The sequence below is a fragment of the Salmo salar genome, chromosome ssa10 (genome assembly GCF_905237065.1).
Source record: "Salmo salar chromosome ssa10, Ssal_v3.1, whole genome shotgun sequence".
Lineage (NCBI taxonomy): Eukaryota > Metazoa > Chordata > Actinopteri > Salmoniformes > Salmonidae > Salmo > Salmo salar.
Window position 1 is genome coordinate 104,511,900 of NC_059451.1, and position 27,930 is coordinate 104,539,829.

Consider the following 27,930-nt stretch of genomic DNA (forward strand, 5'->3'; position numbering starts at 1 on the left):
ACAATAAAAAAAAAAATTGCATCTTCAAAGTGGTAGGAATGTTGTGTAAATCAAATGATACAATCCCCCCAAAAATCAATTTTAATTCCAGGTTGTAAGACAACAAAATAGGAAAAATGCCAAGGGGGGGTGAATACTTTCGCAAGCCACTGTATCTGGTCAAACACAAAAAAATATGTTTTCAATAGTTTCCTAAGGGTTGGTAACAGCCTGATTGGTCGGCTATTTGAACCAGTAAAGGGGGCTTTACTATTCTTGGGTAGCGGAATTAATTTAGTTTCTCTCCCAGCCTGAGGGCACACACTTTCTAGGAGGCTTAGATTAAAGATATGGCAAATAGGAGTGGCAATATTGTCGGCTATTACCCTCAGTAATTTTCCATCCAAGTTGTCAGACCCTGAAGGCTTGTCATCGTTGACAGACAACAATATTTTTTTCACTTCTTCCACACTCACTTTACGGAATTGAAAAATTACAGTTCTTGTCTTTCATAATTTGATCAGTTATACTTGGATGTGTAATGTCACCGTTTGTTGCTGGCATGTCATGCCTAAGTTAGCTAATCTTGCCAATGAGAAAATAATTAAAGTAGTTTTGTGATGAATGAGCCATCTGATTCAATGAATGATGGAGCTGAGTTTGCCTTTTTGCCCAAAATATCATTTAAGGTGCGCCAAAGCTTTTTTCTATCATTCTTTATGTAATTTATCTTTGTTTCATAGTGTAGTTTCTTCTTCTTTTTATTCAGTTTAGTCACATGATTTCTCAATTTGCAATACGTTAGGCAATCGGTTGCGCAGCCAGACTTATTTGCCATTCCTTTTGCATCATCCCTCTCAACCATACAATTTTTCAATTTCTCATCAATCCACAGGGATTTAATAGTTTTTACAGTAATTTTCTTAATGGGTGCATGCTTATTAGTAACTGGGATAAGCAATTTCATAAATGTGTCAAGTGCAGCAACTGTCTGGTTGCTCCTCATTACACACCACAGACCAACAAATATTCTTTACATAATTTTTTTATTTATTTAACCTTTATTTAACTAGGCAAGTCAGTTAATTAAGAACAAATTATTATTTACAATCACGGCCTACACCGGCCTACTGTGCGCCACCCTATGGGACTCCCAATCACGGCCGGTTGTGATACAGCCTGGATTCGATCCAGGGTGTCTGTAGTGACACCTCTAGCATTGAGATGCAGTGCTTTAGACCGCTGCGCCACTCAGGAGCGGTCGAACATAGAAATCACTACAAAACGTATTGTATGACCTCTTATACACTATATTAAGCCCAGCCTTTGGAACTTTGGTTTTCTTAGATATGGCTACTATATTGTGATCACTACATCCAATGGATTTGGATACTGCTTTAAAACACATTTCTGCAGCATTAGTAAAGATGTGATCAGTACATGTTGATGATTTCATTCCAGTGCTGTTTGTAACTACCCTGATAGGCTGACTGATAACCTGAACCAGGTTGCAAGCAGTAGTTACAGTTTGAAGCTTTCTCTTGAGTGGGCAGCCTGATGAAAGCCAGTCAATATTGAAATCACCCAGAAAATATACTGTACCTCTCTGTTGATATCACATACTGTACATTATCAAGCATTTCACACATGATGTCCAGATACTGACTGTTTGCACTTGGTGGTCTATAGCAGCTGAACTTGTAGCCATATTACATCAATAGTATTTAACATGAGATCCTCTCTAAGCTTTACAGGAATCTGGTTCTGAATATGAACGGCAACACCTCCACCTTTGGCATTTCTGTATTTTCTGTAGATGTTATAACCATATATTGCTACCACTGTATCATGCAATGATCTGTAAGCTGCTCTGACTGCTGATGATTAAAGTTAGTGAGAGAGATATGAGTCTCCAGCTTCAGTGATTTTTGCAATTCGTTCCAGTCATTGGCAGCAGAGAACTGGAAGGAAAGGCGGCCAAAGGAGGAATTGGCTTTGGGGGTGACCAGTGAAATATACCTGCTGGACGTGTGCTATGGGTGGGTGCTGCAATGGTGACCAGTGAGCTGAGAAAGGCAGGGCTTTACCTAGCAGAGACTTATAGATGACCTGGAGGCAGAGGGTTTGGCGACGAATATGAAGCGAGGGCTAGCCAACGAGAGCATACAGGTCGCAGTGGTGGGTACTATATGGGGTGTTGGTGACAAAACAGATGGCACTGTGATAGACTGCATCCAATTTGCTGAGTAGAGGCTATTTTGTAAATTACATCGCCGAAGTCAAAGATCGGTAGGATAGTCAGTTTTACGAGGGTATGTTTGGCAGCATGAATGAAGGATATTTTATAGGAAGTAGGAAGCCAATTCTAGATTACATTTTTGATTGGAGATGCTTAATGTGAGTCTGGAAGGAGAGTTTACAGTCTAACCAGACACCTAGGTATTTGTAGTTGTCCACATATTCTAAGTCAGAACCGTCCAGAGTAGTGATGCTGGACGGGCGGGCAGGTGCGGGCAGCGATCGGTTGAAGAGCATGCATTTAGTTTTACTTGCATTTAAGAGCAGTGGAGGCCATGGAAGGAGAGTTGTATGACATTGAAGTTTGTCTGGAGGTTAGTTAGCACAGTGTCCAAAGAAGGGCCAAAAGTATACAGAATGGTGTCGTCTGCGTAGAGGTGGATCAGAGAATCACCAGCAGCAAGAGCGACATCATTGAAGTATACAGAGAAAATAGTCAGCCCGAATTGAACCCTGTGGCACCCCCATAGAGACTGCCAGAAGTCCAGACAACAGGCCCTCTGCTTAGACACACTAAGAAGTAGTTGGTGAACTAGGCGAGGCAGTCATTTGATAGACCAAGGCTGTTGAGTCTGCCGATAAGAATGTGGTGATTGACAGAGTCGAAAGCCTTGGCCAGGTCGATGAATACGACTGCACAGTATTGTCTTTTATCGATGGCGGTTATGATATCGTTTAGGACCTTGAGTGTTGTTGAGGTGCACTCATGACCAGCTCGGAATCCAGATTGCATAGCGGAGAATGTACGGTGGGATTCGAAATGGTCGGTGATCTGTTTGTTAACTTGGCTTTCGGAGACCTTAGAAAGGCAGGGCAGGATAGATATAGGTCTGTAACAGTTTTGGTCTAGAGTGTCTCCCTCTTTGAAGAGGGGGATGACTGCGGCAGCTTTCCAATCTTTGGGGATCTCAGACGATATGAAAGAGAGGTTGAACAGGCTAGTAATAGGGGTTGCAACAGTTGCTGCGGATAATTTTAGAAAGTGAGGGTCCAGATTGTCTAGCCCGGCTGATTTGTAGGGGTCCAGATTTTGCAGCTCTTTCAGAACATCAGCTATCTGGATTTGGGTGAAGGAGAAATGGGGGAGGCTTGGGCAAGTTGCTGTGGGGGGTGCAGAGCACTTGACCGGGGTAGGGGTAGCCAGGCATAGATGGCCAGCCATAGAAAAATGCTTATTGAAATTCTCAATTATCGTGGATTTATTGGTGGTGACAGTGTTTCCTAGCCGCAATGCTGTGGGCAGCTGGGAGGAGCTTGACTAGGGTTGCACATTTTGGGGAATGTTCAGAGGTGGAAACTTTCCATGGGAATTAAGGGGAATATATGGGAATTAACGGGAATATATATGGGAATTAACTGAAATATATGCAAATTAATATTAATACCATTTAAATGTAGATGTTTTTTGCATTGGATATATTTACCATATCATATGGAGACAGAAACAGAAACCTTTTACCTTATCATAAGTAGACATAATTGCAAATGATTAAATCCTTCCAATAGAAATAAAAAAAAAAACATTTAGTTACGATTTTAACTTTAATTAAATGAGTTGACTCTTCACATGGGATGATTTCACTGAACAACAAAAGAACGGGAATATTGAATGATTCCCAATGATCCATCGCATCTCCCTAAAACGTTTTCAACATAAATCTGTAAAATGATAGTCTAGAAACTAAAGCTTTGCTTATCTTCCTTTCAGGCTTCCATATCTTCTCCCTGGACCTCCTCAATGTCCACCTCTTGAACATCAGACTCTGAGGCCTCATCTTCACTGTCACTTTCCAACCTTGTTGAGGATAACTTTGTCAGGCTCAAAAAGGCTCACATTTGCACGGATGGCCACCAATTTTTCAACCCTTGTATTGGTCAGCAGGTTAAATGCTTTGGTGTGTGTGTTCCCAAACAAGGACCAATTGCGTTCTGAGGCGGCTGATGTTGGTGGGATTTGGAGGATGATGGAGGCAACAGGGGAAACAGCCTCAGATCCACAAAGTCCCTTCCACCAGGTGGCTGATGAGATATGTTGGCACGACTGCCATATTGCATCTCCATCCCAAAGCCCTTGCTTGGAAGTGTACTTCGCCAGACTGCCAAGAACCTTGCCCTCATTAATGTCAAGGTGGCGAGACACGGTAGTGATGACACCATAGTCCTTGTTGATCTCTGCACCAGACAGGATGCTCTTGCCAGCATACTTGGGGTCCAACATGGGCTTCAGGCAGAAGTCTTCATGCTTTTTGATGTATTTCAGAACTGCAGTTTCCTCTGCTTGGAGCAACTGTGAAGTGGGCAGGGCAGCACGGATTTCTTCTCTTACATCTGCAAGCAGAGTCTGAACATCAGACAGGATGGCATTGTCTCCCTCAATCTGTGCAATGGCTAATGCTATAGGTTTCAGGAGTTTCAGGCTGCTTACCACTCTCTCCCAAAATACATCATCCAGAAGGATCCTCTTGATGGGGCTGTCCATATCAGCAGACTGTGATATGGCCAGTTCTTGGAGAGACCCCTTCCCCTCCAGGAGACTGTCAAACATGATGACAACACCACCCAAACAGGTGTTGCTGGGTAGCTTCAATGTGTTGCTTTTATTCTTCTCACTTTGCTTGGCGAGGTAGATTGCTGCTATAACTTGATGGCCCTTCACATACCTAACCATTTCCTTGTAGAGTGTATCCATTGTTTTCAGCACCATGATTTTATTTTTTATTTATTTAACCAGGCAAGTCAGTTAAGACAGATTTTTACCTTGTCAACTCGGGGATTCAATCTAGCAACCTTTCGGTTACTGGCCCAACGCTCTAACCACTAAGCTACCTGCTGCCCCAAATGTCCTTGAGGAGCAGATTCAATGCACGAGCAGCACAGCCAATGGGTGTGATGTGAGGGCAGGACTCCTCCACTTTAGACCAAGCAGCCTTCATGTTCGCAGCATTGCCTGTCACCAGTGCAAATACCTTCTGTGGTCCAAGGTTATTGATGACTGCCTTCAGCTCATCTGCAATGTAGAGACAGGTGTGTCTGTTGTCCCTTGTGTCTGTGCTCTTATAGAAGATGATGGAGATGATGTAGTTAATTATTCCGTGCCTACGAACATTCGACCACCCATCAGAGATGATTGCAATACAGTCTGCTTTCTCTATGATTTTCTTGACCTTCACCTGAAATCTGTTGAACTCTGCATCCAGCAAATGAGTAGATAAAGCATGTCTGGTTGGAGAGGTGTATGCTGGGTGAAGAACATTTAGAAATCTCATCCAATACACATTGCCTGTGAGCATCAGAGGTGAACCAGTTGCATACACAGCTGGAGCAAGACATTCATCAGTATTTCTCTGACTACGTTCCTCCATTTAGTCAAAAAAACGTCTGATTCCAGGAGGACCATGAGCTGTTGCTATCAATAAGGTGTCTGATTCATCATTTTCACCTCGAATAGAAGTAGAGGGACTTTTGTCAGAGGCTGCTTGTAGCTGCAGTGAAACGTCTCCACACATCAGATAGTGCCCGTGGCTTGTTGTGAAAGCTGAGGGAACTTTATGCACTTGGCCAGATGATTCTGCATCTTTGTTGCATTCTTCACATATGATTTGGCACAGTATTTGCAAATGTACACAACATTTTCTTCTACATTAGCTGTAGTGGAAAGTCTCCACACATCAGAAAGTGCCCGTGGCATTTTCCTATAAAGATTAGAAAAAAATGAGTAAAAAAAACACAAATACAATTCCATGTACAGATAAATAGTTAAGCAGTTAGATTAAACAACTCCTTTGTAAGATAAATGTTTTAACATGAAACATGTATGGAAACAGGTGAATTAACACTCCCCAGTTAGCAGGCTCAAGCAAGCTAAAACCCACACGGTAGCAAAAACTAAAACTAACTAGCAGAAATTGTTAACAACTTACAAATGATTTAAACCCACTTTGCTGTAGGCTACTATTTACTAGTTAACAAAAAATCATGTATGTCATATAAAATATATTCACCCCACCCAGTATTGTAATCCAAACTTACCAGAAAGCATGTAGTCAAATCAAATCAAAATCAAATCAAATGTATTTATATAGCCCTTCGTACATCAGCTGATATCTCAAAGTGCTGTACAGAAACCCAGCCTAAACCCCAAACAGCAAGCAATGCATGTGAAAGAAGCACGGTGGCTAGGAAAAACTCCCTAGGAAAAACTCCCTAGAAAGGCCAAAAACCTAGGAAGAAACCTAGAGAGGAACCAGGCTATGAGGGGTGGCCAGTCCTCTTCTGGCTGTGCAGGGTGGATATTATAACAGAACATGGTCAAGATGTTAAAATGTTCATAAATGACCAGCATGGTCAGATAATAATAATCATAGTAGTTGTCGAGGGTGCAACAAGCACGTCCGGTGAACAGGTCAGGGTTCCATAGCCACAGGCAGAACAGTTGAAACTGGAGCAGCAGCACGGCCAGGTGGACTGGGGACAGCAAGGAGTCATCATGCCAGGTAGTCCTGAGGCATGGTCCTAGGGCTCAGGTCCTCCGAGAGAAAGACAGAAAGAGAGAAAGAGAGAATTAGAGAGAGCATATTTAAATTCACACAGGACACCGGATAAGACAAGAGAAATACTCCAGATGTAACAGACTGACCCTAGCCCCCCGACACATAAACTACTGCAGCATAAATACTGGAGGCTGAGACAGGAGGGATCAGAAGACACTGTGGCCCCATCCGATGATACCCCCGGACAGGGCCAAACAGGCAGGATATAACCCCACCCACTTTGCCAAAGCACAGCCCCCACACAACTAGAGGGATGTCTCCAACCACCAACTTACCGCCCTAAGACAAGGCCGAGTATAGCCCACAACGATCTCCGCCATGGCACAAACCAAGGGGGGGGCGCCAACCCAGACAGGAAGACCACGTCAGTGACTCAACCCACTCAAGTGACGCACCCCTCCCATGGATGGCATGGAAGAATTCCAGTAAGCCAGTGACTCAGCCCCTGTAATAGGGTTGGAGGCAGAGAATCCCAGTGGAAAGAGGGGAACCGGCAAGGCAGAGACAGCAAGGGCGGTTCGTTGCTCCAGCCTTTCCGTTCACCTTCACACTCCTGGGCCAGACTATACTTAATCATAGTCCTTGTCTCAGACAGTGTAGTAGTGTGAGCTCAATAGCAGCTCATTAGTGTGCAATAGCTTGAGAATCAGCTGTACATGTGATGGAAGAGTGCTCTGCACATGTGATGGAAGAATGCACTGTGCATGCAGAGGGTTGCAATTCCATTGATTTGGGGAAGTTTAACCAAAATACGCCACAAGACCTAGAATTGCCTTATGTGTATCCCACAAAAAATGCTTCATGTTATAAGCTAACTTTTTTGATGAATTTAAGCAAAATTCCCCAAATTACAGGGCTTAACATCCCATGGAAAATTCCAGAAATTTACCGGAAAGTTTCCGACCCTTTGCAACCGTAGGCTTGACACTTAACAGTGGAGTGAGTAATAGCAGACTTGGAAGACAGAGTGGGTACTATATGTATGTTCGGAGTATACTTATATTGCCTTAGGGTTGTTTTGAGATGTGCCTATGGAACATTACAGAACAGTATTCAGGGTTATTTCAGTGTCTAGTGTCTACTGTCTAGTTATAAGCACATCTCTCCTTCAGTATTATGGTATAGGAAAGTGGGTAGCTGTTATTAGTTGGACGTAAGAGCTCTCTTCAGTGGAAAGATCCAATTCTGTCTTTTCTCCTTCAAGCTATTATTGAGGGCTTTTTCAGTGGATTGCTCGAATTGTGTACCCTATTTGAACTGGAAAACATGGAGTGGCATTTTCAATCAACGTAGCTTACCTTTAGTATCTGCTACTTCATAAGGCTCTTCTCTGTCTGGCTTTGCCAGGAAAATAGAACACATTTTCTGAGTGTGAATGCCATTTCTGTGGAGATAGGATGTTAGGGTTCAAGGGTTGTAGGAGCTTTTGGCCTCTTTGAGTGACAGTGTGTCCACAGCACCTGGCAGGAGACTGCTCGGCTAGTGTCTGTCACGCAAGAACACCTACCCAAACAGGTCAACTGTTTCCACTGCTCTATCCTACTGTTGCTTCCTTGTGACAAACATATCTCTCCAACAGCTTGTTGGTGTCAGAGAGAGCACCAACATGCAGTCTCACTGCTCTCGCACTGCTATTGCTCCTCTTGGAATATCTGAGTCAGTGTAGCAGCAACCCCCCTCTACCCTTCTCTGCCAACCAGCCCCATATATCAAAACCTTGGGACTATAAGGTTCTGTCTGCAAAATAATGATTCTGAGATAATTGGCTTTAAAGTTCCAAACCCTAATTGGTTTGAATGGAGTCAGCAATTTTTGTCTTGTATTCTTTTGAACTTAACACCATGAATTTGGGTATTTAGAGTACTATATAGGTAGAGATCATTGAACAGAAGAAGGCTATGTCAATAATAACATTTTGACGAAAATGTATTTATCTTTGAGTTGGTGTTGAGTCGGCGAGCTGTTTAACCTCTCTAGGGAAGGTGGGACGAAATCGTCCCACCTACGTAACAGCCAGTGGAATCCTGTGGCGCGTTATTCAAATACCGTAGAAATGCTATTACTTCAATTTCTCAAACATATGACTATTTTACACCATTTTAAAGACAAGACTCTCGTTAATCTAACCACACTGTCCGATTTCAAAAAGGCTTTACAACGAAAGCAAAACATTAGATTATGTCAGCAGAGTACCCAGCCAGAAATAATCAGACACCCATTTTTCAAGCTAGCATATAATGTCACATAAACCCAAACCACAGCTAAATGCAGCACTAACCTTTGATGATCTTCATCAGATGACAACCCTAGGACATTATGTTATACAATACATGCATGTTTTGTTCAATCAAGTTCATATTTATATCAAAAACCAGCTTTTTACATTAGCAAGTGACGTTCAGAACTAGCATACTAGCAAACTTCCGGTGAATTTACTAAATTACTCACGATAAACGTTCACAAAAAACATAACAATTTTTTAAAGAATTATAGATACAGAACTCCTCTATGCACTCGCTATGTCCGATTTTAAAATAGCTTTTCGGTGAAAGCAGATTTTGCAATATTCTAAGTAGATAGCCCGGCATCACAGGGCTAGCTATTTAGACACCCACCAAGTGGTAAATAAATGCATTTCATCTTCAAATAATATTTTTGCAGGAATCTCCTTGCGAATGATTTTGCCGAAGATTGTATCTCCGCCGGCCTGGGCAACCTGAGCTTTTGCTATCTCATCCGACATGTTGCTAGACTTTGGTCTTTGTAGTATGCATGCGTTTGGCGTTTTTCAAAGTGACACCGATATACAGTGAGCTCAAAGTATTGGGACAGTGACACATTTTTAGTTTTGGCTCTGTACTCCAGCACTTTGAAATTATATAATGACTATGAGGCTATAATGACTATAATGACTACCCTCACCAAAGTCAGATTTACTATAAGAAAAATGTTATTACCTTTGCTGTTCTTCGTCAGAATGCACTCCCAGGACTTCTACTTCATTAAGAATTATAGATACAGAACTCCTTTGTGCAATCGAGGTGTCCGATTTTAAAATAGCTTTTCGGTGAAAGCACATTTTGCAATATTCTGAGTAGATAGCCCAGCCATCACGGCTAGCTATTTAGACACCCACCAAGTTTAGCCCTGACCAAACTCCGATTTACTATTACAAAAGTTTGATTACCTTTGGTGTTCTTCGTCAGAATGCACTCCCAGGACTGCTACTTCAATAACAAATGTTGGTTTGGTTCAAAATAATCCATAGTTATATCCAAATAGCGGCGTTTTGTTCGTGCGTTCAAGACACTATCCGAAGTGTAAATAAGGGTCACGAGCATGGCGCATTTCGTGACAAAAGATTTCTAAATATTCCATTACCGTACTTCGAAGCATGTCAACCGCTGTTTAAAATCAATTTTTATGCCATTTTTCTCATAAAAAAGCGATAATATTCCGACCGGGAATCTGCGTTTAGGTAAACAGACGAAAGAAAATAAAGCATGGGGTCGACTCGGGCACGAGCCTGAGTCTCACAGTACTGTGACCAGCCACTACCCAAACGCGCTACTTTTTTTCAGCCAGAGCCTGCAAAGCCACGATTCAGCTTTTTGCCGCCTTCTGAGAGCCCATGGGAGCCGTAGGAAATGTCACATAACAGCAGAGATCCCCTGTAATGGATAGAGATAATCAAGAAGGGCAAGAAATTGTCAGACAGGGCACTTCCTGCATGGAATCTTCTCAGGTTTTGGCCTGCCAAATGAGTTCTGTTATACTCACAGACACCATTCAAACAGTTTTAGAAACTTTGGAGTGTTTTCTATCCAAAGCTAATAATGATATGCATATTCTAGTTTCTGGGCAGGAGTAATAATCAGATTAAATCGGGTACGTTTTTTATCCGGCCGTGAAAATACTGCCCCCTAGCCATGACAGGTTAACAAGGTTACCGGGGACTGTCGAGTTTTAGGTCTCTGAAACATTTTCTGCTTCGTATTGATGTGTCTTTATCTTTACAAAATGGCATCCTTCAACGTGTTTTTAAAACCCACAGGGTTGCTTTATTTTGTTGAGTGTTAGTGTAAAGGTGTAAATCAATGCTTATAACCCTCATCGCTTATTAAGATGCTTTGTATTTATTTTACTAGCTGGTGTTTTAAAAGTCAAATAGAAAGGTTTACGCAATAAAATATTGTCAGTTTTTCCTTTGTAGTGAAATGTTTGCATGGTCGGATTCTGTTCAAAGTTGGGATCGATTGAGTTTATTGTCTTTTGTTTGCTTAGGCTGCCTGTGGGGGGGGGTCCATAGGGGGGCCGGGGGGAATAGAATGTTGGCATTATGATCTGATGACAATGCTGAGGGAGCAATAGTTAAAACAAGCTGGGCTATATTGCTGCATATATTAAAACACAGTATTGAATTATCTCTGCTCCACGGTTTCCAATTAGGGGATGGACATGTGCAAACTGCGGTTATAGCAGCCAGCAGCCCCTCTCAGCCCTATTTCCAGCCCAGTGTGTTTGCTGTGGATAATTGTTGTCTGTGATATTCTCCCTCTGGACTAAATTAATTGATGTCCGTGGCAGTTTTGTAAAGCATGATTAAATACAATGGGCTTAATTGAATTGAAAATAGAAAATTGCCTTCTTAATTGTACATTGCCGTTTTTGCACTGCAAGTTTTAAAGGTGAACTCTGTGATTTTTATAGCCATTTTGGATTATTTTAATTGATCGATATATTCTGCATATTTCAGATGTTTCAGGGGCTACTGGCTGTCTTTTACAACCTGGGTGACAGACCCTACAACCTCACGCTGCCCTTCCATCGCCTTGACAATGGAGAATGGCACGAGGTGGAGCTTCATCGTCATGGTAAAGAGTTCACCCTTCAATTGGACGGTGGCGGCGGAAGGCGGGAGGTCACGGCCGCTCCTGGGCGGAGTCAGGAGATAGTCATCGACCAATCAGTGGTGATGCTGGGAAACTCCTTCCCCTCAGGACACAACCGCAGCTTCCTAGGTATGGTACTGGTACTGCCATCTTGTACTGACCATTAGTACTGTCCCCTGGTACTGCCCCCTGGTACAGCCCACTAATACTGTACTATCCATCTAACTTCCAATGGTGTAGCACACACCCATCCAACCACCACAAGGCTGGGGGCCCACAAGATTTGGGGGCTCAGGTCCCCTCCTTTTATTTCATGTCATAAGCCATGAAATAAAACATATAATTACACATAATTAGCTTTAGAACTGCAAAATCCTCTCTCAGCCTCATGGGAAAAATGTGTAGAATAGAAGGAAATTAGCTCAGAGATTCTTGAAAGTCAGGACAATCCTTGTCCAGAAGGGAAACTTTATTTCTATAGTATTGTATTGTGTTGCATTATTTGAGCTTAAAACATACATTTAGTGGAATAGTATACATTTGTATATCGGCTCTATGCGTGTAAATGAACCTTCCACGCATAGAGCAAAGGATCACATTTTCAAACTCTTGAAAATAATGGATATTAACTGAAAAATTGTAACGGTCTTCGTCATCCTCAGATGAAGGGGAAGAGAAATCAGACCAAAATGCAGCGTGGTAAGTGTTTGTAATTTTTTATGATAAAACTGAACACTAAATCCGACAAGCAAAACAAAAGAACAACCGAACAGTCCCGTCAGGTGCAAAACACTAAACAGAAATTATCTACCCACAAACCCCAAAGGAAAACAGGCTGCCTAAGTATGACTCCCAATCAGTGACAACGAAGTACAGCTGTCCCTGATTGAAAGCCACACCAGGCCAAAACAAAGAAACACAAAGCATAGAAAAAAGGACATAGAATGCCCACCCCAACTCACGCCCTGACCAACCAAAATAGAGACATAAAAGGATCTCTTAAGGTCAGGGCGTGACAAAAATACATCTTATGTAATTTCTTGCAATGGACCTCTGTTGCTTTAAAGAATATTTCTGTCAAAACTGTTATTCCTAAAAGATGTGTCCGAGATTTGCCAAGAGTGTGCAAAGCTGTCATCAAGGCAAAGGGTGGCTACTTTGAAGAATCTGAAATGTGAAATATATTTGTTCAACACTTTTTTAGTTACTACATTATTCCATATGTGTTATTTCATAGTTTTGATGTCTTCACTATTATTCTACAATGTAGAAAATAATAAAAAGAAAAACCTTGGAGTGAGTAGGTGTGTCCAAACTTTTGGCAGGTACTGTATATATTACACATTTTGTTAAAATTCTGTTAAATATTTGAAAAGTTGAGATTGTCCCATCTTTCAAGAATCCCTGACCTCTAAATCAGCATGAGATTAGCTATAATACTGCACATTTTTGTCCCTACCCCATGTAAGGAGAAACCCCCACCCCCTCTATATAAATGATGTGTTTCGCCTCTCCCTCCCAGAGGATGGCCAGACAAACTAACAGAGTAAATATCCTTCAAAACAGAGGGCTCGCACTGACAGCTAAGCCCTGGGCTATCTCTCTATCTCTCTCTCTCTGTGTGTGTGTGTGTGTGTGTGTGTGTGTGTGTGTGTGTGTGTGTGTGTGTGTGTGTGTGTGTGTGTGTGTGTGTGTGTGTGTGTGTGTGTGTGTGTGTGTGTGTGTGTGTGTGTGTGTGTGTGTGTGTGTGTTTTTGCGCGTATGCCTGTGTTCTTCTATTCCTGTGTGGTCATGTGTCTCTGTCCCTTCATGAAACATACTTAAATTAAAGGCTTTTTGCCTTAGGCCTGGTGTGTATGAATGTCACTTATATTGCTGTCTTATCTCTCTTTCCCTCTCTGTGTTTTTCCTCCAGGGTGTCTACGAGACCTAAGGCTGAATGGGCGGCCCATGCCCATTGCCAAGCAGCCCTCCGTGGGGTCTGAGGGGCTCCAGGTGGTCACTTCTCAGGGGGTCTCCCCAGGCTGCCCCTCAGACGCCTGCAGGAACCACCAGTGCTCTCCCCCCTTCATTTGCATGGACCTCTGGAGGAAACACGAGTGCAGGTACATAAATGGCAGCAGGAAATCATGTAAGAAAAACTCTGGGCTAAAGCTGAGGGACAGCAATTTTCCAGGTGAGGTCACATGCTCAGGAAAAACTCTGGGGCCTGGTCATTGGTTATAGGCCACAACTCCTTGATCTATGCCAGCACTGGCCACTCACTGTCCCAGTATAACAAAGAGACACTAACTTCCCTTCAAGCAGAAAACATCCCCCAGACAAGGACAGGTCAGTTGTACCTGGACTAGATATGTAGCAGCCAAACAACTGGACAAGGCTTAGTAGTCTATAGCATGACCAGTTTTGACCTGTCCTGACCATTACAACCCTGGCCAGGTCAGACAGGGACACTCTTCTTTTGTCTTTCTCTCTTCTCTTTCTCTCTCATTCTCTCTAGCTCTTTTGAGAATCCTAGCCGTGTGTCAACCTGAGCTGAATAAAGCCATGTTCTAATCATAGTGACAGGGAGTGTTTCGGCAGCAGTGTCTTTAAACACCCCAGGACTCCAGTGTTTCCTGTCGTACTGGCTGGGATCAGAGCATGTGGAACTACTGAAAAGCCTTTCATCACTATGGGATGTCCACACAGGGCACTAAGCTTGGAGAGACCATCTTCAGGAGCGGCGGAAATATACTGACAGAAATGAGGACATGGAACAACAAGGCTACTGTTACTGAGAGTGCTTTGCAGATTTCAAATAATTTTCCAAAAATAATGATAAAAGGACAGGTTATTTTCCTGTAATTGTATATCTTGTCCTAATTTATTACAATAATACATACAGTTGAAGTCGGAAGTTTACATACACCTTAGCCAAATACATTTAAACTCAGTTTTCCACAATTCTGACATTTAATCCTAGTAAAAATTCCCTGTCTTAGGTCAGTTAGGATCACCACTTTATTTTAAGAATGTGAAATGTCAGAATAATAGTAGAGGGAATGATTTATTTCAGCTTTTATTTCTTTCATCACATTCCCAGTGGGTCAGAAGTTAACATACACTCAATTAGTATTTGGTAGCATTACCTTTAAATTGTTTAACTTTGGTCAAACGTTTTGGGTAGTCTTCCACAAGCTTACCACAATAAGTTGGGTGAAATTTGGCCCATTCCTCTTGACAGAGCTGGTGTAACTGAGTCAGGTTTGTAGGCCTCCTTGCTCGCACACGCTTTTTCAGTTTAGCCCACACATTTTCTATAGGATTGAGGTCAGGGCTTTGTGATGGCCACTCCAATACCTTGACTTTGTTGTCCTTAAGCCATTTTGCCACAACTTTGGAAGTATGATTGGGATCATTGTCCATTTGGAAGACCCATTTGCGACCAAGCTTTAACTTCCTGACTGATGTCTTGAGATGTTGCTTCAATATATCCACATAATTTTCCGTCCTCAGGATGCCATCTATTTTGTGAAGTGCGCTAGTCCCTCCTACAGCAAAGCAACCCCACAACATGATGCTGCCACCCCCGTGCTTCACGGTTCGGATGGTGTTCTTCGGCTTGCAAGCCTCCCCCTTTTTCCTCCAAAGACAACAATGGTCATTATTATCCAATGAATCCCTGGTGCGGTAGCCTAATCACTCACCACAACCTCTTCATCATTTGCATCTCCACAGGTGCCCCCCTGGTCACATGATGAAGAAGAATGCCTCGGGCAAGGTCTGCGTCTACACGCTGTGCGCCAGCAGGCCCTGTCGCCATGGCACCTGTGTGGCCCACTCCCCCTCCAAGTACTCGTGTCACTGCTCGGAGGGCTATCGCGGGCGCCACTGTGAGGTCTCTCTGGCACTGTACCACAACGACGACAACAACACGCTGAGCCTCAGCTCTGCGTTTGCCATCAGTATCTGTGTCCTGGCCTTCCTAGGTAGCTATATGGACTATATCATCTACTACCTGTGGTGATCATACCGTCTTTCATCCTCACTCTCTCATCTGGTTTCTTCTAGTTCAATCTGATTTAATCTGGTTTTGGTTGTTCTCAAGGCTGGAATTTAACGGAACACACCATATTAACGGTTATGCAGTGTCTTTATTTATAAACTGGGTACACAGTTTTCTAGATCTGGTAATAGGTTCTTGCAGTACCTAAATCATCTGTGATTTTATTTGGCCTTGGGAAAAAGAGATACTGCACAGGAATGTGGGTTCGATGGTATTGAGCCCCAAGTGTTTTGTTAGTTTGGGCCTCAGGGTCTGTGAGTGGGTTCAGTCAGTGTGGCTGCAAAGGTCCTGGCTAGAAACATTGATTTTGTCGACTCTGTGAGCCACAAAAAAAAACTCTGAAAGCTTTCACTGGGTCACAGTTCAAAAGGTTTGGGGGCCCCTCAGTCATCCCCTCCTCACATCTATTTTGTCTTTCCTGATGATTGTGATGTAAATTCAGACTTTTATTTGTCATCCTCCTTTGTCTTACCTTTTTATCTGTCCGACTTGTTTTATCTCGTCTGTTTGTCATTCCAGTTCTGTCATGTCTGTTTTTATCTCTCCCTCCGTATTTCTTTGTCAATTACTTTCTTCTCCATTCTTCCTTTAACCTAAATGTGTCCATGTCTGGCGCATTCCACCAATTCAGTGCCTTTTGAGAAGTGTAACTTGGTCAAACAAAAACTCTGATTTCACCCAATTTCAACATTCTGCTACAAAGAGCACATGTTCTTTCTTCCTAAAAAAAACATCTTTCCCCAATCTCAAGAGTGCCAAATAAAGAAACAGTGTTGACGATTTCTTTGTAAATCAACCATAAATCCCCTTGTGACAGGCAGAATGGAAACTTATGTGCAAGAGGGAGTGGCAATTGAATGCAAGCTTCACAAAAAAAATGACATTGTTATTAAAACATTTCTAGCCTGTCTATACATGGGCAACAGGGTTGAGGTGTTATGCCTGACCAGCTCAGTTTTTCACCAAAAAACACCAGAAAATGGCCAAAAAGAGTAGAACCAGCTCACCTGCTTTTACAATATGATTTGACTATTAAGATGTTCAATGTTTCTTTTGAAATAAATATTCAAAGTATTAGTTTTACCATATATATAAAAAAATAATTCAGTTCACATAACATGGCCGACCCAAAAAATGAGGGAGAGACGTAAATGAATCACTAATCACATTAAATAAATAATAATCTCCATAAATTACTTTGTCAAAGCAACAAAATAACTTGGGCTTTACAATGATGGTGAAGCAGGGTTGATGAAGGGATCTTTAGCAAGCCTTTACTCATAAAAAATCTGATTGATTTAATTATTTATGTAGTCTATATTAAAGGGCATTTCATTTAATATAACAGGCTATAAAATTAAATATTTCTGCACAATTTCTGTTTAATATATTAAAGGGGCGCAAAAGACACTCATTTCATGGAACAACCCATTTGTTTCTGACACGTAGTAAGCTGTGTTGTTGTGTCCAGTGCAGAGGGCTCTCTCTCCATGGAGCTACTACTATACAGTTTATGAGGCTCTCTGTCACAAACAGGGTTATAAAATGGTCTGACGATTCAATACACTGTCTCTACTAGCTCTATAACTGACTCAACAACCCAACACCTTCCTGGGGCATTTGGCTGGTGAATTGCAACATCAGTTATTTTGACACGCTGGCTCCCTGAGAGAAACCGATAAAACGATACTTCAGTATTTGATATAATGAATACAAAGATAACAAACTGAGGCCTTGGCATCATTTATGAACATTCATGTGTTGAATGTGTAAATTAAACTGCCTGATGCCGTCATGTAAGGTACCTAGTTGCTACAGTTACTTTAGTTCCTGGCATTTATAAGCTGCACTCAAACTTTTGACCTCCAGATGAATTAGTCTATTTCCTCAATATATATCAAATGAGAGGTCGCCAAGAGTTTATATGAACTTTTCTCCAACCGTCTCTGTAACAGGAAATACAGTACAGTAGCTAGCAACACTTGTCTGTCTCTTACAAGACTCAGGCTACAGTTCTTAGACTAGGGCCGTCTTTAACAGGATAACACGGTTGAAGGTCCTTTCATGAACTGTTAAAGTTGTTGTCATGGCGACCACCTCATCTTCCTCCCTTTACGTCATAACTGAGAGAATGAGTCAGCATCAGACAAGGCTTGGTGGAGATGACAGAGTTGTGTCTGTGTGCATGCATGCGCGTGTGTTTGTGTGCGCATGTGTTCGTGTGCCTGCAAGTGACAAACACGCCTCATAGGCCCAGACAGACTGCGACACCGGGACAAGACGCACACACATTACACACAACACACACTAAGGCGGGGTGAAGTCACGCTGCTAAATTAAACTGGAACTCTCTGTCTCTGCTTCTCTGCCTCAAACTCCATTAAAAGTGATCATCCATAATTCAGATTGACATAACCCATCAGACTGGCTGATTGCCGAGTTCAACTTTTGCTACAGACAGAACCAGAGACGGGCACATTTGGGCAATATAAGTATGCTTCATTAAGCCTGTTAAATGGGTTTGAAATTCAAAATTTAAAAGCTTTATTGTCCATCACATTTACATTTTTACTGTTGTGTTGTTGGATTTGATATTCAATGAAGAAGAAAATATTCAATTGCCTTTCCACATAGAATGGAAATGGATGTAAATAGTCGTAAAAGTGCCTGTATTTCTGTATTAGAACATACTTTTCCTAATAAAGCCTTCTCACACCATTTCTCTTCTCTCATCTGTCTCCAATTTATGTCCTTCTTTTCTCCTTGCAATGTATATTTTCTCTCCATTTTCTATGTTGTATATCATTGAGTTTCTGACACATGCATAAATGTTTGATGTGTACATCATACTGATTCATCCGTGTCATACCCTTCATGTTACTGTAAACATTCAACCGAACATCCCAAGACCACCATGGTTGGTGGATAACCTCAAAGCAGCAGCATGTGGATTGATGGATAGGAGCTGTGTAAGGTCTCCAGCCTGAGTTATATTGATATATTTGAAAATATCACAACACGACCACTGCACATCTCTGTGTGTGTCTGTGTGCGTTTTCATCGGAGTCTGTTGGTGTGTGCGTATGCACATGTGTGTTCTTCATTGTCAATGGCTTGGCGCGTGTGTGTGCGTCCATTTCTCTGTGTGTGTGGTAAAGCCCCACTGATGGGTGTGTTGACTGATTGACACATAAAGGTGTGGAGCTGGTAATACTGTGATTGAGGGGGATGTCTGAGTACTGCTGGTAATACTGTGATTGAGGGGGATGTCTGAGTACTGCTGGTAATACTGTGATTGAGGGGGATGTCTGAGTATAATACTGTGCTTGAGGGGGAGGTCTGAGTACTGCTGGTAATACTGTGATTGAGGGGGAGGTCTGAGTACTGCTGGTAATACTGTGATTGAGGGGGATGTCTGAGTACTGCTGGTAATACTGTGATTGAGAGGGATGTCTGAGTACTGCTAGTAATACTGTGGCTGAGGGGGAGGTCTGAGTACTGCTGGTAATACTGTGATTGAGGGGGAGGTCTGAGTACTGCTGGTAATACTGTGGCTGAGGGGGAGGTCTGATTACTGCTGGTAATACTGTGGTTGAGGGGGAGGTCTGAGTACTGCTGGTAATACTGTGATTGAGGGGGATGTCTGAGTACTGCTGGTAATACTGTGCTTGAGGGGGATGTCTGAGTACTGCTGGTAATACTGTGATTGAGGGGGATGTCTGAGTACTGCTGGTAATACTGTGATTGAGGGGGAGGTCTGAGTACTGCTGGTAATACTGTGGCTGAGGGGGTGGTCTGAGTACTGCTGGTAATACTGTGATTGAGGGGGATGTCTGAGTACTGCTGGTAATACTGTGGCTGAGGGGGAGGTCTGAGTACTGCTGGTAATACTGTGGCTGAGGGGGAGGTCTGAGTACTGCTGGTAATACTGTGATTGAGGGGGATGTCTGAGTACTGCTGGTAATACTGTGGCTGAGGGGTAGGTCTGAGTACTGCTGGTAATACTGTGGCTGAGGGGGAGGTCTGAGTACTGCTGGTAATACTGTGGCTGAGGGGTAGGTCTGAGTACTGCTGGTAATACTGTGGCTGAGGGGGAGGTCTGAGTACTGCTGGTAATACTGTGGTTGAGGGGGAGGTCTGAGTACTGCTGGTAATACTGTGGTTGAGGGGGAGGTCTGAGTACTGCTGGTAATACTGTGGTGGAGGGGGAGGTCTGAGTACTGCTGCGATCGTAGCTCATCTGGATTCCTCAGCGTGTTTCTCTGGATCTGTACAGCACAGTGGAGGGGATGGAGCAATGTTAGCTGATCAATAGAACTCTACAGTACATATACCTCCAGCACACACTGAGCAGGCCTGGGTAAGCTTAGCTGAGCTTTGTCTCCCGCTTACCTTTTTACAGTGAGCCTTTCTCTGGATTTGAAAACATATTCAGTTGAGTGACCTTGATGAGTGTGATATGGGTTCAGTAAACCATTACTTCAGTCTAATGTGATTACTGCAATGCACTTTATCAAAGAATCCTCAATTATTAAATTGATGAACGGATGCTTCCAAACCTACTGCACAAGCAAAGCACAATAGAAAAGATGCCAGTTCTGGTGCATCACCTTTTAGTGTGAGAGATTAAAGCAGTACGGAGTCAGAAGAGACAAGGAGAGCGGAAAGAAACACAGAGAGTCAAACAAGAATGAGCGAGAGAATGAGAGAGATAAAGAAATGAGAAATGAAGCGGGAGACAAAGAGGGATGGCAGACAGGAGAAGAAATATTGGTTGAGATTAATTAACTTTAAAGGTCAGTGCAGCATACTGTATATTTCAACACACAATAGATGTGATTGATGTCAGTGCTTCAGCAGCATTCCTACAACGCTCTCACAACATTCCAGGGAGTGTAGGTTCTGTGAACAGGGTTGAGGGTTTTAAGGGGCGTCATCTTTGATAGGATAGAAACCACAACAGAAGAATGCATCTCTAGTACTTTGTTTCACGGGATTGGATAAGTGCAGATTAGCAATGTCATGGAAAGACAACAAACCCTGCCCATTCTCAATGACTGCTTTTTTACAAAGAAAGGCTGGTATTGAGAGTTATTGTGCATCTCATATCTGGGTGTAAAGTGTCAATTTTGTGTTGTTGGCTCATCTATCTGACATGTTGTGCCCTAAGAAGTGAGGCACAAAATGTGCTTATCGGGTACCACACCCCTCTCCCCCATTCATCTTCACAGTCCATTTTAACTTCTTCATTACAAATCGTTGCTGACTGTCTGGGACACAGATTTATTTCTAGTGTTTTTAATTGATAGAACATTTTGTGAAGACGTCTACCCCTGTCCCTGTCCTAACTTGCTCTATGGCGACCCCCCCCCTCCCAGTGCTGATGCTTGGCCTGTTCCTCTACTCCTGCTGGAGGAGACACAAGGGCCTGAAGGAGAGCGTCTACCACGTATCAGCACACCACGGAGAATGGGAGGACATCCGAGAGAACGTGCTCAACTATGATGAGGAGGGCGGAGGGGAGCATGACCAGGTATAGATAGAGACACTGAATCCCAAATCAAGCCAGAGTCCCTGGTTGCCCCCATAGGCACTTGTGTAGAACAAAAAGGATGGGATCGGTTTAAACAGTTTGATACAGCTACTGCTATTTAGACAGGACACGGACAGTAGAGGAACAGTCTATCCTTCAACACAGCACAACTACCAATATCTTATAAGTCAATGTAGTGGTCGTATGAGTCAATAGTAGGGCTCATAAGACCACTACAATACAGTAGAGTAGAATCCAATTTGATTGATTCCCTTAGGGCAATTAGTATCGAAGCTACAGCTATGCATCAGACACACACCTGTGCAACAACTCACACAGGAGAAACGATACAAATCATACATAAACATTACAAACCAAGGAAGCATGGGAAGATGTTCACAGTTTACATAGTGAGTGTTAGTTTGGTAGCACAGCTCGGGGAGGACTGGTGTTGGAAGATGCTTGGAAATGAACACCAAACTAATGATCCAAGGAGAGTCAATTAGGAGAAATGATGTTAGTAGATACTCTAGAGAATGATAGCGGCCAAAAGACTGTATTAGCATGTGCAGCTCGTTTGAGGGCTCCCACTATTTTAATCTAGTCAACTGTGTCGGACTTCCAACTTCACTGGCTGATCCCTCCTGGTGACGCTGTTGGAGACATGTCCAACCGGTTCATCAGAAGGGATCAGCCAATCGTGAAGAATAAAATGGACTACTTCAAAATGGAGATAGCCTCAATGGCGCTTCCCATGCTGTCACAGGCGCTATAAATAGCACCGATACAAAGATGAGTTCTCGAATTTATCTCTACGGTAGATGCCATTAGTCCTTAATGCCTGTATTTGTTTAATTGCGCTGGTAAAAGCACTTTTACCCACTGCAATCAGACAATTAATTACACGTTTGGCCAATTAATGGGGCTGTTGCTGCCAACGTTGGCACTTGGGCCGCATGTCTTTTTCTTAGGTAGAAATAAAAAGCATCGCAGACTGGCATTTTTCATAGACAAATATGATTATAAATGCATGTCCTGCTGTTGAGTGTTTTCTATTAGTCTATTGGTCTTTATAAACAGCTCATCTCTAATCAACTATCTCATCTTCTTCATCTCTCGCACTCCCTCTCTCTCTCTCTCTCTCTCTCCCTCTCTCTCTGTGTGTTTCTGTCTCCCTCCCCCTCTCTCTCTATCCGTCTCCCTCCCTCTCTCTCTGTGTTTGTCTCCCTCTCTGTCTCTCGCTCTCTCTCTTTCTCTCTCTGTCTCTGTATCTCTCTCTCTCTCTCTCTCTGTGTCTCTGTATCGCTCTCTCTCTGTATCTCTTTCTCTCTGTGTGTCTCTGTATCTCTCTCTGTGTCTCTGTATCTCTCTCTCTCTCTGTGTGTCTCTGTATCTCTCTCTGTGTCTCTGTATCTCTCTCTATGTGTCTCTGTATCTCTCTCTCTCTCTGTGTGTCACTGTATCTCTCTGTGTTTCTCTGTATCTCTCTCTCTCTGTGTGTCTCTGTCTCTCTCTCTCTCTCTGTGTGTCTCTGTATCTCTCCCTCTCCTGTGTGTCTCTGTGTCTCTGTATCTCTCTGTGTGTCTCCGTATCTCACTCTCTCCTGTGTGTCTCTGTATCTCTCTGTGTCTCTGTATCTCTCTCTCCCTCCCTCCAGAATGTCTTCAACATGGTGGAGTTACAGAGGTCTCTGCAGCCCAGCCCAGCCCAGTCACTGAGATACAGCTACCCACAATGCATAATCTCCTACCCTCAGACGACCAAGCCACCGGACACCAAGAATGGGACCAAACCAAAAGGATCAAACGGACCCAAAAACGGCAGCACGGCAATCGCCCTGCGCCTGGCCCACCCTCCGTCCGGGTCGGCTACCCTACCCTCTCCCCTCACCATGCGACGATCCCATAAGTCCCTTTCCTTCTCCAGTCAGGACCTGGCCCGCTACCTGTGTGAGGTCATAAGGGACACGGACCATCCCCTGGGGGACAACCCTGGCTACATGACCTCACCGCGTCTCCTGTCCAATAGGGGGCAGCATGGTGGTCTAGCCGTGCGCTCACTTAGCTCCCTCAGTGCTGGAGGTCAGGGGTCAGAGGTTAGGGTTCAGGGGAGTCAGGAGAGCCTGGAGCGTCAGAGAGCCCAGAGCCCACGGCTGGACAGGCTCAAAGCCCTGCGAGCTGTAGTCAGTGAGCTCAGAGTGGACACTGCTGTAGACTCTGCTGCCACCAAGAGCACAGAGGGACAGAAGGACAAAGTGAAGGAGAGGGAGGGGGCGGCCCAACTGTGAGAAGAGAGCATGAGACTGGAGTTGTGACATTTTTTAATCGATTGATCCAAAGATGGCGTTGGGAAAAAAACAAATGAGAACAAATATTTAAGAAATGTACATTTCTGATTTGTAATCCCTTTGTAAAGTATTCTATGGGTGGATTGTGGCAAAAATGTGATACATCTTTGATGTGACATATTTTACAACCAATCTGGAAAAGCAGCACCATTTTCTTGGCAATGCCCTGTCTATACCCCACAAAAACATATGTAAAAGAAGGCAAAAGTCATCTAGATTATAAATAGGGTTCCTTTTTTGTTGTTGATAATTAACGTAATATAATTTCTGTGAGAAAAAATAATATTTTGTTTGTTTTGTTTTGATTTAACGCCTTTTAAATAAATGAAAATCTTTGATAAAGAAATCAGAAAAACATTTACAAATTGATGTCTGTGATAATAAGCCATTGCTATCTTTGAGGTTCATTTTTGTGATGCATTTTTTGTTTCAGATTTTTACCAACCCATTTTCTTTATCAAAAGCTATGTTGGGTAAATGCATGCCTCTATTCCTCAGCAAGTTAAGTATGTCAATGCACTACCTCTTATTTACTGATTCATAATAGCACCTAAATATTATATGCAATTAAAACCCACTTGTCTAGACTGGAAAGTGTGTGGGTTGAGAACCAGGACCAGTATGTACCAATATCCTGACTCTGACTACTTCACTCCCCTGAGTATTGTCTCTCAAGCTCCTCATCAACCATGTGCACACAGGTGCTGTTGACCTGGTTAGAACTCTGAAATTCAGTTGAAAAAGTTGTACAAAAAATGCTACAAAAAGGTAGCATAGCATCCAACTCAAGATGGACAATGTAAGAAACAAGAAAACACACATCCACCACACAACGTTGCTTCAACGTTGTGCTCCAAAGGTTTTAAAATGACTCCAATGTCCAACGTGTGTCTCTAGCAGTTAGCAACAGGCTACAGTACATTTAAATATGATAATGATGAGGATGGTGAAGACGATCAGTTCATTCCTGCTCCAGAATGAATCATTCATATCCTGTACCCAAACCTTACTGACCCTTTTGGAGTTCTCTGACATGTACTTAAAGAGTATGTAGCTCCCTCTGACTGACCTCTTCAATACTTAATTGCACTGTGTGACTTCAGTTAAATGGCAGTGAAATTGGAGCTACTAGAACGTACCAAGCCCTTACATGTGCCGTCTAGACATGTAACACGTGCTTATCCATGTCAGTGATGTCACACATAATGGCCTTGTGTTGAAACATGTATAAACCCATAAGTCTTGGAGCCAGACAAATATAAATAGCATCTTCAAGTTCAAACATCAAATCAAATCAAATTGTATTTTTCACATGCCCCGAATACAACAGGTGTAGACGTTACCGTGAAATGCTTACTTACAAGCCCTTAACCAACAATGCAGTTTTCAGAAAATATTTACTAAATAAACTAAAGTAAGAAAAAGATTTAAAATGAAACAATAAAATAAAAATAAAGAGGCTATATGGTAGCGAGTCAATGTGCGGGGGTGCAGGTTAGTCGAGGTAATTTGCCCATGTAGGTAGGGGTAAAGTGACTATGCATAGATAATAAACCGAGTAGCAGCAGAGTAAAAACAAAGTCTTGAGTGGGTCAATGCAAATAGTCCAGGTGGCCACTTGATTAATTGTTCAGCAGTCTTATGGCTTGGGGGTAGAAGCTGTTAAGGAGCCTTTTGGACCTAATTTTGGTTTTCCTCCCAATTTTTGGGGCCTTCCTCCCAAGACTTATGTAGCTGTTTGTAACATAAGCCTTGCTACTTCGACAGTTTGGAACCTGTATTTCTGTACCAAGCAGTCTTCTGTCTCGAGCTCAGTCTTGAATATACCTATTACCACAACCCCATCTAGTGGTAACTTCCTAGAATTGCATTTCCTCCAGATGTATTTCTTCCATACATGTAGTTCTCCAATTGAACACTACAGGGCAGTGCTAGTCCATAAACTAGACAGCTGGGTCAGGAAAGAGCCTGGAACAGGAACAAAATACATGTTTCCCGAAATGTGTAAATGATGCATGTACAGAAAGAAATGGCTACACAAAAGCATATTTTTTATTTTAAAGCCATCTTATCAGATCCAAAATGTTTATGTCAACACCAATTGTTCCATACTGTAGTCCTCTAGATGCATGCCAGGATGTCTCTTAAAACAGTTCAATTGATCCATCAGAAAGGGGCAATATCTTGCTCTCTCAAGTGATGCAGCGAAACTATCAAGCTAATGAGATCTCAGTGAAGAATGGATAGGGAGAAGAGAGAGATGTACGAGAAGGAGAGTTGGGAGGTAGGGTATGGGGGCGGCTGCTTGATGTGAAAGCTGTAGATTGTGGGAATGAGGAGTGACAGAGCCAGAGTCCTAGCCCCAGCCAGTCAGTCAATCGTCACTCCCACAGACGGTGTGCCCCCTACTCACCCCTTTGTCATCACACTGTGCGTGCGTGCGTGTGTGTTTCTGTGTGTGTCTGTTTCTGTCTGTGTCTGTTTGTGTGTGTGTGTGTTTGTGTGTGCGCTTGCATGTTTGTGCCTGCAAATGTTTACATATATCCACAGGCTATGGATCCAGGGATGAGACATTATGGAGGCCCCCTCTGTCAGTCGTGCCAAAAAGTGGGATGTGTGTCTGCTCCACTCACAAACGGACTCGTCCTCCTGCCCACGATCACGGCTGCAAATGCAGGACGTCTTCTGACAGATCGACACAACAACACAGTGACATCACAGCGGACAGACAGAACACGTGCAGTCAGGTGGGATGTGAGGGGGTCACAGACAGAGACGGGAGGGTGAGTGAAAGCACTCTGATGTCAACACAGCTGTAGATATTGTGCTACACAGCTATCGCTGCACCTTACTGACATCCCTTTGTTCCCATCCTTCAACAAGTTTTCATCTTACAAAATAGAATTTGTGAATGCTGGGTAACATATAATGAGACATAATAATTTAGGGTGTTTTCTTTGTATGGAATGTATAAGAGGACAGAGAGGTAATCTATAGAGATTGTAATTCTTCATTTTTATACTGTACCTCTGTGTAATTCTGGACTACGTCTACAGATGGCAGTCTAATCCACATCGGAGGAGTGTCACACCACTGGTCTGTGCTCACCTCAATGTCCTCAATTTTCTTTCATCTCCAATACCTTACCTGTGTGGTTCAGCTCTAACATTCACTCTGTTCTGCAATGTTGAACCAACGATGTCGGAATGTTGTAGAAATGTTGTCTGTGTTGTCTGTTGAAATGTGCTGTCTACTGTTGGAGTTATTGGGATTGTCTAATGACACAAACCTGATTGATTCTAGAAGAAAGGTTGTATTGATTATATCTCCTAGCCGTGAATAATCCATGAGTTAGCATTCACCTCTGTTGTAAACCACCTCTGGATTCCCCACCATTCTCAAGAGTTTAGCATTGTCTCCTTTTCCAACGCTTCTTGATTCCTCCAGATTCCTTCATTATTTTGAAAGTGGTGCAGTCTAAATTCCATGTCTCTGTCTGTCTGTGAGAGACTCTGTTGTTATGTTTCATAAGAACACATTGGCGTCAAATGTGAGACATTCTGTTGTCTCACGTAACTTACCATTTTGTGGATACGCAGCACAGCCAACCGTCATGGAAGAAGAGGAGGGAGGAAAGGAGAGGAAGAGAGGAGGAGAGGACAGGCAGTTGGGCCTGACAGATGGGCTTAGTGAGTGAATCATTGACAGGGTCATGCTAACGGATGCTGGGCCCATCAACAGCTCAAAGCCCCCGTGATGAATTACTGCAGACAAACAATGCTGACTGAGCAAATGTGCTTTTAACAAAGTCAGACCAAATATTACAGCTTCTTTGGAAGAAGACTGAGGGAGCGAGAGAGAAATCTAAAGACAACGGTAGTACTGATCTCACCTGTTCTTAGTTGGTAGAGTCTAACTTGTGGTGCAAATGATTCATTTTGTAAAAAACAAAACAGGAAGGAGTGTGTGTGACTGCGCGTGCATTAGAGAGAGCATTATTCATTCCTATCTAATGAAATAGAATGAAACATCTCAATCCTAATTCTGTTCCTAAAATGAGAGGTAGAAAGCCCCTTCTACTTAATCTCTCTTCACGCTTCCTGACCTTTGTCTCTCCTTGTTCCTCATCCTTCAGACTGTTCTGCACGTTGTTTCCTCTCTCTTCATTACAAGCCAGTGCTACACCATGTTCAGGGATAAACAATGGCTCTGGCCCTACAGGGATCAATGCCAGTTCACTCAGAGTGAGTGTCTCATTCCTTCAAGAAATGACTTGGATAAAT

General features: G+C 42.9%; 2 protein-coding genes across 2 annotated transcripts in view; both read left to right on the forward strand.

Moving 5' to 3' along the window:
- LOC106561400 (neural-cadherin) overlaps positions 1-11,306 on the forward strand; it is a 97,748-nt gene extending 86,442 nt beyond the window's left edge. Inside the window, exon 29 of the mRNA XM_045688749.1 lies at positions 11,277-11,306. Within this exon, the coding sequence (XP_045544705.1) occupies positions 11,277-11,306 (30 nt within the window). The remainder of the gene's footprint in view (positions 1-11,276) is intronic.
- A 277-nt stretch (positions 11,307-11,583) lies between these two features.
- LOC123724583 (neural-cadherin-like) lies at positions 11,584-24,146 on the forward strand. Its single transcript, XM_045688750.1, has 5 exons — positions 11,584-11,848; positions 13,635-13,824; positions 15,440-15,690; positions 21,146-21,300; positions 22,958-24,146. The coding sequence occupies exons 1-5, from the start codon at positions 11,584-11,586 to the stop codon at positions 23,585-23,587; spliced, it is 1,491 nt and encodes a 496-aa protein (XP_045544706.1). The 3' UTR covers positions 23,588-24,146.
- Positions 24,147-27,930: the final 3,784 nt, after the last annotated feature.